The sequence below is a fragment of the Conger conger genome, chromosome 1, assembly GCF_963514075.1.
Source record: "Conger conger chromosome 1, fConCon1.1, whole genome shotgun sequence".
NCBI classification, from domain to species: domain Eukaryota; kingdom Metazoa; phylum Chordata; class Actinopteri; order Anguilliformes; family Congridae; genus Conger; species Conger conger.
The window spans coordinates 199,356-212,492 of record NC_083760.1 but is presented as its reverse complement, the minus strand read 5'-3'; the positions used below and the strand labels follow the sequence as shown (position 1 = coordinate 212,492).

The window sequence follows — 13,137 nt, the reverse complement described above, 5'->3', positions numbered from 1 at the left end:
GAGAGGGGGAGGTGCCAAGCGGCATGTGGAGGCTGAACGAAGAGGTCTGGCAGGGGTGTAGGGTCTGATGATTTTTTGTAAGTAAGCTGGGGAAGACCCCTTAACTGCTTGGAAGGCTAGCTCCAATGTTTTGAATTTGATGCGAGCCATGACAGGCAGCCAGTAGAGGGAAGTAAGCAGGGGGGTGACGTGAGTATTTGGGAAGGTTGTAGACCAGACGAGCTGCTGCATTCTGGATAAGTTGGAGGGGTCTGATGGTGGACACTGGGAGGCCAGCCAAGAGGGAATTGCAGTAGTCCAGGCGGGACAGAACCATCGCTTGGACCAGGAGCTGGGTCGAGTAGGGGGTGAGAAAGGGCCGGATTCTCCGGATGTTGAATAGGATTGTTCACCTTCAATCGGTTAAATCTGCTCCTCAACCACTTGTGCTTCACCTGGAGTGTGAGGGGATCTGTTCAGATCTGTGCAGGGAGTGTATGCCACAGAGCATATCTGTGCAGGGAGAGTACAACACAGGGAGCGTATCTGTGCAGGGAGAGTACGACACGGAGTGTATCTGTGCAGAGAGAGTACGACACGGAGAGTATGACACAGGGAGTGTATCTGTGCAGGCAGAATACGACACGGAGAGTATGACACAGGGAGTGTATCTGTGCAGGCAGAATACGACACGGAGAGTATGACACAGGGAGTGTATCCGTGCAGGGAGAGTACGACACGGAGAGTATGACACAGGGAGTGTATCTGTGCAGGGAGAGTACGACACGGAGAGTATGACACAGGGAGTGTATCCGTGCAGGGAGAGTACGACACGGAGAGTACGACACGGAGAGTACGACACGGAGAGTATGACACAGGGAGTGTATCTGTGCAGGGAGAGTACGACACGGAGAGTATGACACGGGGAGTGTATCTGTGCAGGGAGAGTACGACACGGAGAGTACGACACGGAGAGTATGACACAGGGAGTGTATCTGTGCAGGGAGAGTACGACACGGAGAGTATGACACAGGGAGTGTATCTGTGCAGGGAGAGTACGACACGGAGAGTATGACACAGGGCAGCGTGTGGACTTGTGCATCAAGAGTCTCGCATCGCATCGCATCGCATCGCATCGCATCGCATGTGTCGTATCGTATCGTATCGTATCGTATCGTATCGTATCGTATCGTATCGTATCGTATCGTATCGTATCGTATCGTATCGTATCGTATCGTATCGTATCGTATCGTATCGTATCGTATCGTATCGTATCGTATCGCACCGTATCGCATCGCATCGAGTCCAACAGCTGCATGGTTACACCGTCCCGGTCCCAGTGCGGCTGATATTAATGTTCAGCGTCTCTGCCCGGAGCCCCCCTGTGACAGTGGGGTCACACTCTCTGCTCTCCACACAGGGATAGGGACACGGCCCCACCCTCATCCCACATGGCAGAAACCTGTCGGGCCTGTTCTCTAAGGAACACAATCCCTCCAGTGGGGGGGTGGCATTGTGTTGCATGTACACCCCCCCCCCCCCTCCCACTGACACACAGATTTATGTGCACAAATACAGGCCCTTAGGCCGGGGGGGGGAGGAGGGTGAAATCTGACCCCCCAGCCCTGCCTCCTGCCCCCCCCCCCCACTGCACTGGGTTCTTCCCATGTCCACAGTTTGTTTTCTTTCTTTTTTAAACACAAAAAACTGTTAATTCTGTTTGACCTAAGATTTCATTACTTACTGTTTTTAATTTTATGTGAACAATCATTTTATGAAAAGGAAAATTTTTCATTGGTGGATATGATGTTTTGTATCAAAGGCCATCATATATCATTTCAAATTCACCGTGCTGTGGGATTAATGTTAAACATTACAGATAAGAAGTCAGAATGTTTGTAAACAAAGGAGCTAAAATACGTCTGGGTGACCACTCAGCTGCAGAACAAAGTAATGTGAGGTCAACATCGACTGAACCAGAGCTTGGAGAACAGTTAGCTAGTTAACAATGGCTTAATCAGGTTGTGTTTGGGACTGTAATTCCAAATGTAATCAGGCACACAGTGGATTGGGCTTTTTCAGATTCTTTAAAGGGAGGATAACCCAGATCCTCCAGTCCTTTCACAGCTGCTTGGCCCAATAAATGACAGCTGACACAGAGACGCCTGACATAAGTTTCAAAAAAACAAAAAATTAAACCAGAACTTCTGATTGTATTGCTCATGTCCTTCACAAATGTTGTTGGCACCTAACGTTAGCAACTAACCACCAGACACTCATCGGTGGCTGTATAGAGAAACACTGGGATGATACTTTTACATGAAACATAAAATCCAACCTTGCCTGTAGTGGTTGGCATTCATATAGCGCCTTTATCAGGAGCAATTAGGGGTTAGGTGTCTTGCTCAGGGACACTTCGACACAGCCAAGGCGGGGGATCGAACCAGCAACCCTCCGACTGCTCTTACTGCCTGAGCCATGTTGCCACAGCTAGCTAACTAGTAGTAAAACTAGTTAGCTAGCTTTGGTGGTAACGTTATATTAATACAGTTACCAATAACGCTAGATAGCTAGTTTGCACTTGTTACTCATGTTAATGATGTCGGCTAGCTAACGTTAGCTACAACATCTCCCACCAGCACTCTGGGGGAGGACTGAGGGTAAGCAGGGTCTCCCATCCAAGTACCCAGGCCCACACCTGCTTATCTTCAGCCATTACTAACCAAGCCCACACCTGCTTATCTTCAGCCATTTACTAACCAAGCCCACACCTGCTTATCTTCAGCCATTTACTAACCAAGCCCACACCTGCTTATCTTCAGCCATTACTAACCAGGCCCACACCTGCTTATCTTCAGCCATTTACTAACCAAGCCCACACCTGCTTATCTTCAGCCATTTACTGACCAAGCCCACACCTGCTTATCTTCAGCCATTACTAACCAAACCCACACCTGCTTATCTTCAGCCATTACTAACCAAACCCACACCTGCTTATCTTCAGCCATTTACTAACCAAACCCACACCTGCTTATCTTCAGCCATTACTAACCAAACCCACACCTGCTTATCTTCAGCCATTACTAACCAAACCCACGCCTGCTTATCTTCAGCCATTTACTCATCAAGTCAGCAGGAGCAGGATTACATTACATCACATTACAGTAATGACATTTGGCAGACGCTCTTATCCAGAGCAACGTACAGTTGATTAGACTAAGCAGGAGACAATCCTCCCCTGGAGCAATGCAGGGTTAAGGGCCTTGCTCAAGGGTCCAACAGCTGTGCGGATCTTATTGTGGCTACACCGGGATTAGAACCGCCAACCTTGTCTCTCCCAGTCATTTACCTTAACCACTATGCTACAGGCTGCCCCTGCATGATGCATGATGGGATGCCTGTTGTCGACTTCTATTACTATCACAACTCCAACTCAGTGGCTGCTTTGTTATATTTTATTTCGTTTTGATGAGCTCTGTGTGCTCTATGAGCAAGGGACCTGACCCCCAATTTCTCCAGAAGATCTGACTGGTATGTTGCATGGCAGCCTATCACCTTTGATGTGTGTGTGTGTGTGTGTGTCTGTGTCTGTGTCTGTGTCTGTGTCTGTGTGTGCGTGTGCGTGTGCGTGTGCGTGTGCGTGTGCGTGTGCGTGTGCGTGTGTGAGAATGAGAATGAGAGGCATCAGTTGTAAAGCGCTTTGGATAAATGTGCGATATAAATGCAGTCCATTTACCATTTACCAATTGCTGTATTTATGTGTATGTTTTTGAGTCACCATTAGGGGGAGACAAACACTAACTAAATGCCATAGCAGGCCTCCTGAATTCTAGAGAAGAAATGGTGCTGGAGACAGGACTATCATGCCTGTAATTCACAGTGTCCTCAATCCAATGTCACTTAATGGAGAGAAAACAGTCTATGATACTGGCAGTGTGTATAGTGCTGGTATACGGTGCTCTTGATACGTCTTCGTTTGGGAGAATGTGCCTTGTGCCAGCGTCCCTGACCGGAGCGTTTGTGAACCTGACCCCCGACGGGGCCCGAGTAGCTGTGCGTTCGTTATTGTGCATCCAGAAATGACAACGTCTGACACACAGACCAACGTCCCTGCCAGGGACAATTATGCATTGTATTTATAGTGCCTTTCAGGGCCCAAGTTAAAAGGGTCAAAACCGCAAGAACAGCACATACAGGCAAATTACTGTAACGGAAAATCACACCGAGGGGAGTACGGAATGATGTGAACATTTTTGTGGCTGTTTTCTCTTGATGGGACATACGCTGTTAAGAAAGTCACCTGGGGGCGATGTGGCTCAGGCAGTAAGAGCAGTCGTCTGGCAGTTGGAGGGTTGCCGGTTCGATCCCCCGCCTGGGCTGTGTTGAAGTGTCCGTGAGCAAGACACCTAACCCCCAAATGCTCCTGACGAGCTGGTCGGGGCCTTGCATGGCAGCCAATCGCCGTTGGTGTGTGAGTGTGTGTATGAATTGGTGAATGAGAAGCATCAATTGTACAGCGCTTTGGATAAAGGCGCTATATAAATGCCTACCATTTACCATTTGCCTATTGGTGCACGGGCCACAAACATTCCAAGTGTTGGCCCTTATTTCGTATCAACTCATTCCTTCCGTTAAATCACTGTATAAATATGCAAATCAGGTCAAGTTTCTAATACTTCACCCTCAGTAAGTTGTGCCTTTATGTGTAGAATGAATATTTTGCTCTCTATCAGAGATTCCCCACCCTGTTCCTGGAGATCAACAGGGTTGGGCAGCCCTGCTCTAGCTGTAGAATGAGGTGAGCTCTGTTAGGGTTGGAGTAAAAACCTCAAGGACAGTAGATCTGCAGGAGCAGGGCAGCCCTGCTGTATATTAGATTAAATGACGGCACTAAAGGATACGTAAGGGTCATAAACAGGGCCCGCTCACTGCCTTTATGGCGGGTGTGTATGCGCTGGAGATAGCTCAGGTGGGGTGAGTGACCGGCGGGTCGTGGACCCGGTGCCGTCACGCTGGAGCCCACAGGAATCCCCTCTGCGCCGCCCGTGCCTGGCACTCCCCCGGGTCAGTGTTGCACAAGCTTCCTGTTTGTCCCTGATGTAATCCAAACACTCAGAAAACCAAACGCACCCAATTTAGATGTAGCTACACGTTTCCATCGTGTGAGGACTATAATAAAATAATATAATAAGAATGTTGCTGCAATTAAAATAAAATAAGAAGGTGTACAGATGTTTCAAGTTTGGGCACCTTATTTGGAACATCTGTGCATACACCTTCTTATTCATCCAATTATCTGATCAGCCCATTGTGTGGCAGCAGTGAAATGCATAAAATTATGGTGGTGGATGGGCTACAACAGCAGAAGACCTTGAGGTGGATGGGCTACAACAGCAGAAGACCTTGAGGTGGATGGGCTACAATAGCAGAAGACCTTGAGGTGGATGGGCTACAACAGCAGAAGACCTTGAGGTGGATGGGCTACAAAAGCAGAAGACCAGGTTGGGTTCCACTTCTGTCACCCAAGAACAGAAAACTGGCTGCAGTGGGCAGACTCCAAAACTGGACAGTGGAAGACTGGAAAAACGTAGCCTGGCCTGATGAATCTCTGCTGAGGCATACAGATGGTAGGGTCAGAATTTGATGCCAACAGCATGAATCCATGGACTCAACCTGTCCGGGCTGGTGGCGGTGGTGTAATGGTGTGGGGGACGTTTTCTGGCTCACTTTGGGCCTGTTAATAACAATCAGTCATTGCTTGAATGCCACAGCCTATTTGAGTATTGTTACTGACCATGTGCATCCCTTCATGGCCACAGTGTACCCATCTTCTAAAGGCTACTTCCATGTCACAAAGCAACAGTAATCTCAATCTGGTTTTGTGAACATGACGAGTTCAATGTTCTTCAGTGGCCTTCCCAGTCACCGAATCTGAAACCAATAGATGGGGATGTTTGGGATGTGGTAGAACTTTTTTTTTACCTGCCAATTCATAAAACAAACAAAAAAAACAGAAACATCTTGAGGTAATTGACATTAAATAGATACAGAAAATGTAGTTCACCTTCACCTTTCTGTATTTCTGATTTTAGCAGGAAAGGGCTTTTTCTGACGCTTATGTGTCTTCATAGTAGGCCTAGTGCAAGACAAATACATGTGGAAACAACTCTTATTTTACAAAATAATTATTTATTGCAGTATTTAAGTCATCCTTTATAGAAACTTTGCCTATAAAACTGTAAAACAAGAGACACAGATTCTCTCTCTCTCTCTCTCTCTCTCTCTCTCTCTCTCTCTCTCTCTCTCACACACACACACACACACACACACACACACACTCTCTCTCTCTCTCTCTCTCTCTCTCTCTCTCTCTCCGACTTACATCAGTGTAAAATCGATCAAAAACAAAGTTAGGAAGTTTAATGATGCGAGACACAATGTAAAAACAATTCCAACATTGAAAATTGCTCAGCGTGTCTGCATAAAATATGATGTGCAACAAATGGATGTAAACAACGTAGGCCTATATATTAAACATTTCAGCTGAAAAATCAGTGAGATGATGCATTCTAGTACGGTAGAACTTGTACAGAAAACAGAAACAGATTTTTAGCGGAACGCGTTTCTATATCTTCTGTCTCCCGGTTCCCAGCTCAAACCCCGGGCTGGATATTCGCGCACCTGGTGTCCGCACGTCTAGAAAACAGTCACGTCGATTTGATCGATTTTCAGTTTATGGGCTGAAAAGCATCTCCACCAGCAGCTCGAACAGGTCCGCCGGGCCGATGAGGGGCCGGAAGAACAGCTCGATCAGAAAGTTCTGGTTTATGGACCGGAGTGCGGAAGTCGCCAGGAGGATGCGTGCGAAGCGGCCCGTGTCGTGCGGGTGCAGCGGCGTCACCACCTCCCGTAGCGCGAGCTGCGCCTCCTGCTGCAGACCCGCCACAAACTGCCCTGACTCCAGCTGCGGGACATCTGCGCAGACCACACAGAGAGGCACAGGGTCAAACACACAGAGAGGCACAGGGTCAAACACACAGAGAGAGAGGCACAGGGTCAAACACACAGAGAGAGAGGCACAGGGTCAAACACACAGAGAGAGAGGCACAGGGTCAAACACACAGAGAGGCACAGGGTCAAACACACAGAGAGAGAGGCACAGGGTCAAACACACAGAGAGGCACAGGGTCAAACACACAGAGAGGCACAGGGTCAAACACACAGAGAGGCACAGGGTCAAACACACAGAGAGGCACAGGGTCAAACACACAGAGAGGCACATGGTCAAACACACAGAGAGAGAGGCACAGGGTCAAACACACAGAGAGAGAGGCACAGGGTCAAACACACAGAGAGGCACAGGGTCAAACACACAGAGAGGCACAGGGTCAAACACACAGAGAGGCACAGGGTCAAACACACAGAGAGGCACAGGGTCAAACACACAGAGAGGCACAGGGTCAAACACACAGAGAGGCACAGGGTCAAACACACAGAGAGGCACAGGGTCAAACACACAGAGAGAGAGGCACAGGGTCAAACACACAGAGAGAGAGGCACAGGGTCAAACACACAGAGAGGCACAGGGTCAAACACACAGAGAGGCACAGGGTCAAACACACAACTGACTCATCTCTTTAACTGACACAAAGACTCGTTTAGGAGGAGCACATAGAGCAGGTGGGGAAATATTTAAGTGTTGACCTTTAGTGGTAAAATCTGGCAGTGAATAATCAGCCCCAAGCAACCAACCCCTCTTCCTCCTGCTAAGGGGTGTCGGGACCCCTGTTTTTGTCAGTTAAGCCCCATCCATCCATCCATCCATCCATCCATTATCTGAACCCGCTTATCCAGAACAGGGTCGCAGGGGGGCTGGAGCCTATCCCAGCATACATTGGGTGAAAGGCAAGAATACACCCTGGACAGGTTGCCAGTCCATCGCTGGGCACACACACCATTCACTCACACACTCATACCTATGGGCAATTTAGGCTCTCCAATCAGCCTAACCTGCATGTCTTTGGACTGTGGGAGGAAACCGGAGTACCCGGAGGAAACCCACGCAGACACGGGGAGAACATGCAAACTCCACACAGAGAGGCCCCGGCCGACGGGGATTCGAACCCAGGACCTCCTGTGAGGCGGCAGTGCTACCCACTGCACCATCCGTGCCGCCCAGTTAAGCCCCAGTAGAACCCCACCATTGATCAAACAGGCCACTTCCTGTGCTTATATTTTGAATCCAGACTAATCACTAGAATTACCCAACACTCTCCAAACCCCACACAAAATCTGCCCTGTTTTGAAACAGGTTTTGAAATAGAAATCATAAATGAACAGAACATTACACTGCATTCACGCTGGTTGCTGAGAACATGATGACATCACTGCGTGAGGCGGGCTGTGATTGGCTCTCACCAGGGTTGAAGAGCACCGCCCCTTTGAGGTAGGCATACTCCTTGGGCGTGAGGTCCAGCCCCCACAGTCTGTGCAGACAGGCCTTCAGCTTGTGCACCGCCGCCAGGGTGGGTGTGTCCCGGCCATCCCCCAGGCCACGCCCCCCCTGCCCTTCCAGAAGGATCTGCTTCAGCATGCGGCCGGCCGGCCTGTCTGTCACCTGGAAGTCGACGCCCTCCTGCGCCAGTCCCAGGATGAAGGCGGGGCCCCAGCCAAGGCGCAGCAGGGAGAGCTGGTCGCCCAGCGGAAGGTTCTGGAAGGATGGGAGGCTTCGCATGAAGCGCAGCGTCTTCAGCAGCACACCTGTGGCCAGGTGGGCCGTCTCACTGGGCGTGGCCAGGCTCACGCTCCGCTCGCAGTGACAGCCCCGCGGGGGGGCAGGGCTGCAGCTCAGGCTGTGGCACTGTGATTGGCTGAGGATGTTGAAGAGGATGGCGTTGGGCTGTTGGGTCTTGTAGTCCGAACACCGGCAGCCTGTAGTCCTCTCTGTGTGAGACATGGTCCCACAGAAACACTGCGAGACTAACAGTCAGCTCCACGTGTGTGTGCTAATGATCAGCTCCAGGTGTGTGTGCTAATGATCAGCTCCAGGTGTGTGTAGTGCTGTAGCTCAAGTGTGTGTAGCGCTGTTGCTCAGGTGTGTGTAGCGCTGTAGCTCAGGTGTGTGTAGCGCTGTAGCTCAGGTGTGTGTAGCGCTGTTGCTCAGGTGTGTGTAGCGCTGTAGCTCAGGTGTGTGTAGCGCTGTGGCTCAGGTGTGTGTAGCGCTGTAGCTCAGGTATGTTCTGAAGTGCCCTGGCCTATGTGTTCCTCTCCACTCTGCTGTGAGTATTTATACAGGCCCTCCCACTGTAACCTTGACCCCTGTTAAACCGCTGCCCTCCCCAGGGAAAAACAGCCTGCTGGCCTGGGCCTCCAGCGCAGAGATAAGCTTTTCTCAATGGAATCTACCTGATTAGCGGGTTGATGGACGGGGGGGGGGGCACTTATCTTGTTTACCTCTATCGTTACTCCAGTCTGTACCAAGCTACCAAGGACTGCCAGGGTAATCACGCTCCTGCTAACAACACTGGGCCTGCCAGCTCACACCTCATGAGCTGGGACAAAGCCAAAGTAAACATACACACACCTGAGTTACTTGTGTTCCACACACACACACCTGAGTTACCTGTGTACCACACACTTACACCTCAGTTACCTGTGTACCACACACTTACACCTCAGTTACCTGTACAGACAATACTCTTAAATTACCTGCGTACCACACAGACCTGTTTACCTGTGTATGAAACAGGCCAGGGCAGCAAATAAGTACGCATTACAACAGTGGTATGCAGAAGAGCATCTCTGAACACACAACACCTCTAAGTGGATAGGCTACAGCAACAGTCTAGACAATAAGTCTAAAAAAGAAGTCTAATAAATACCTAATAAAGTGCTCACTGTATTTTCATAGATTAGCTGAGATCTGTGAGGGAGTCTGTAGAATCTTTAGACACAGCCCTCCCCCTCACCCCCAAGACCATAAATAACCTCAGAACTATGCTGACCCAACTGATCCAGTCCGGTCCTACCCAATATGAGATCACAGGATTCATCTTCATAGACTGGTCCTCTAATGTTAACCATGACTCTAACTATATCAGGTCCAGTATACAGTTACTATATCAGATCCAGTATACAGTATCTATATTAGATCCAGTATACAGTATCTATATTAGATCCAGTATAACTATATCAGATCCGGTATACACTTACTATATTAGATCCAGTATAACTATATCAGATCCAGTATACAGTAACTATATTAGATCCACGATACATTAACTCCAGTATATCTCTATTAGATCCATTGTAACTACTTTAGATACAACAAGTAACTATGTTAGATCAAGTATAACTACATTGGATCCAGTTATCTAATGTTGATACATTGGATATACTTACAGTAGATCTGATGCAATAATCAAATATGTTAAAACATATTTTCATAAATCCAGGGACAATTTAAACTTGGAAGAGAGAGTTTAGTGAACTAATGCCCCCCACCCACCCCCAGCGTGCGGCTGCAGGAGCTGTTGATGCAGCATGCTGTGCTTACTGTGTCACAGGAGTGCAGTGACCTGCAGGCTGTTGACCTCGATTAGAGTCATAACCCGTCAGGGCCAGGCAGCTTGCACCATTCCAGCCCTCAGAACTAAACGCTGCACAGCCACACTGCGATCAGCCCCACTGCGATCAGCCCCACTGCGATCAGCCCCACTGCGATCAGCCACACTGCGATCAGCCACACTGCAATCAGCCGCACTGCAATCAGCCCCACTGTGATCAGCCACACTGCGATCAGCCACACTGAGATCACCTGCACTGCGATCAGCCACACTGCAATCAGCCCCACTGCGATCAGCCACACTGCGATCAGCCACACTGCGATCAGCCACACTGTGATCAGCTACACTGCGATCAGCCACACTGCATTCAGCAACACTGCAATCAGCCACACTGTGATCAGCTACACTGCGATCAGCCACACTGCAATCAGCCACACTGCGATCAGCCCCACTGCAATCAGCCACACTGCGATCAGCCACACTGCGATCAGCCACACTGCAATCAGCCGCACTGTGATCAGCCCCACTGTGATCAGCCACACTGCGATCAGCCACACTGAGATCACCTGCACTGCGATCAGCCCCACTGCAATCAGCCCCACTGCGATCAGCCACACTGCGATCAGCCACACTGCGATCAGCCACACTGTGATCAGCTACACTGCGATCAGCCACACTGCATTCAGCAACACTGCAATCAGCCACACTGTGATCAGCTACACTGCGATCAGCCACACTGCGATCAGCCACACTGCGATCAGCCACACTGCGATCAGCCCCACTGCGATCAGCCACACTGTGATCAGCTACACTGCGATCAGCCACACTGCATTCAGCAACACTGCAATCAGCCACACTGCGATCAGCTACACTGCGATCAGCCACACTGCATTCAGCAACACTGCAATCAGCCACACTGCATTCAGCAACACTGCAATCAGCCCCACTGCGATCAGTTACACTGCCTTCTGCCACAAATGAAATCATCAGCTAGTCCTGACTGATTAAAAGTTCTGAGAAGTGAATATGGGACATTTATTCAGAGCGGTTTCTGACATCATGTGATCTGAAGGGTTACCCTCTTATCCATTAGTAGACTTACTAACATTTGTTATTGTCAATGAACAGCTCATTACAGTTTATGGGTGGAATGAGACCTGCACAAAAGGAGGGACTCCTGGGTCCCCACTGTAGGGCTTCAGCTGCAGTGACTGACAGTTGTGATGTCTTCATCAAAATGTTCCAGAAACCCCGCTCTACCCCACACACAATTCATCAAACACAGAACACATAATGCCTCTGAAACCAAGACAATAACAAGCATAGCTTCACAGAATGTGGGTCTAACTACACAAACTGAGATGTGTGACTCTTGGTTATGGACTAGGGTATGAAAACCAAAAATTGACTGTTGTTTATCATGTTGCTATGAACTCTATTCTTAGGTATGTTAATAATATTATAGAACACAGGCTTGAGTACATGTGTAATGAAATGGGTCCGTTCTTCTGCACCACCAGGCAGGGCTCTGACAGACAGGGGCCCAAAAACAATATTAGAACATTAGGGTTCTGGGGCCCAATGTGAGATATATTCATGAGGCTGCAGCATTAGAGACGCTCAGAGGATGAAACACTGTGTCCTGAAGGCCGTGTGCTCGTTAGGGAGCGGTTATCTCTGTGGTACCAAGCGGAGGCTTGCTCTTGATAAGCTGATTGATTTATTGTGAGAGTAAGCTGGTAGCAGGGACGTGTCTGTTGACCTTACAGATTTCAGCACAAGAGTTGCACACCTAGATACCCCCGTGCTCAAATACAATAAAATAACAAATACACAGAAAAAGACATACACACACACACACACACACACACACACACACAAAACACATACATATGCACATACACATACAGGCAGAAAGGCACACATACATACTCACATACACATACAGGCACAAAGGCACACACACATACAGGCACAAAGACATACACACACATGCACACATACACACAGGCACACAAGCAGGTACATACACACACATAGGCGCACACACAAAAATACATATGCACACACTATTACACACAGACACATACTCATGCAGACATATGTAGACACACACTTACGCCACACACACACAGGCACATACACACCCACACACCCACACAAGCACAAACACACATTTATGCAGACATATGCACACACACAAACACACACACACACACACACACACACAGTGTGGAGTGAGTTTAGTTGCTGTGTGAATTGTTGTGTGAGCTTCTTATCTGTCTGTTCATACCCCTAAAATCAACTCTGCAGTTCCACATCAACACAAAGTTCCTGTTTTACTCTTCAAACCCGGCATGAACTTCAGTGCACTGGCCTGCAGGGGGAGGTAGAGAGCATGTTCAGACACTCAGGCAACATCCACCCCACAAACAGAAGCCTTGTTGAAAGGCCGAGTGTGTGAATGATTTTCTCCATATTCTATGCTTCACATTTCAACAGAATTTCACCAACAGTTACGTATAATATTTAATTATAATGGGTGTTTATTGTTGCTTAGACAGCACTCACTTCAATAATAACACAATAATGC

The 13,137-nt window shown here is 48.7% G+C and overlaps 1 protein-coding gene across 1 annotated transcript; it reads right to left on the bottom strand.

Annotated features, from left to right (window-relative positions):
- Positions 1 to 6,712: 6,712 nt before the first annotated feature.
- Positions 6,713 to 9,222, bottom strand: nr0b2a (nuclear receptor subfamily 0, group B, member 2a). The gene is made up of 2 exons (XM_061218063.1): positions 8,398 to 9,222; positions 6,713 to 6,954 (listed from the first exon to the last, which is right to left on the bottom strand). The coding sequence occupies exons 1-2, from the start codon at positions 8,933 to 8,935 to the stop codon at positions 6,713 to 6,715; spliced, it is 780 nt and encodes a 259-aa protein (XP_061074047.1). The 5' UTR covers positions 8,936 to 9,222.
- Between the last annotated feature and the right edge of the window lie 3,915 nt (positions 9,223 to 13,137).

Excerpts from the sequence above, each read along its gene's own strand:
- nr0b2a (XM_061218063.1), bottom strand. The coding sequence starts at position 8,935 with ATGTCTCACACAGAGAGGACTACAGGCTGCCGGTGTTCGGACTACAAG. Across the intron at positions 6,955-8,397 it reads GGCGGTGCTCTTCAACCCTG|ATGTCCCGCAGCTGGAGTCA; the intron begins GTGAGAGCCAAT and ends TGGTCTGCGCAG.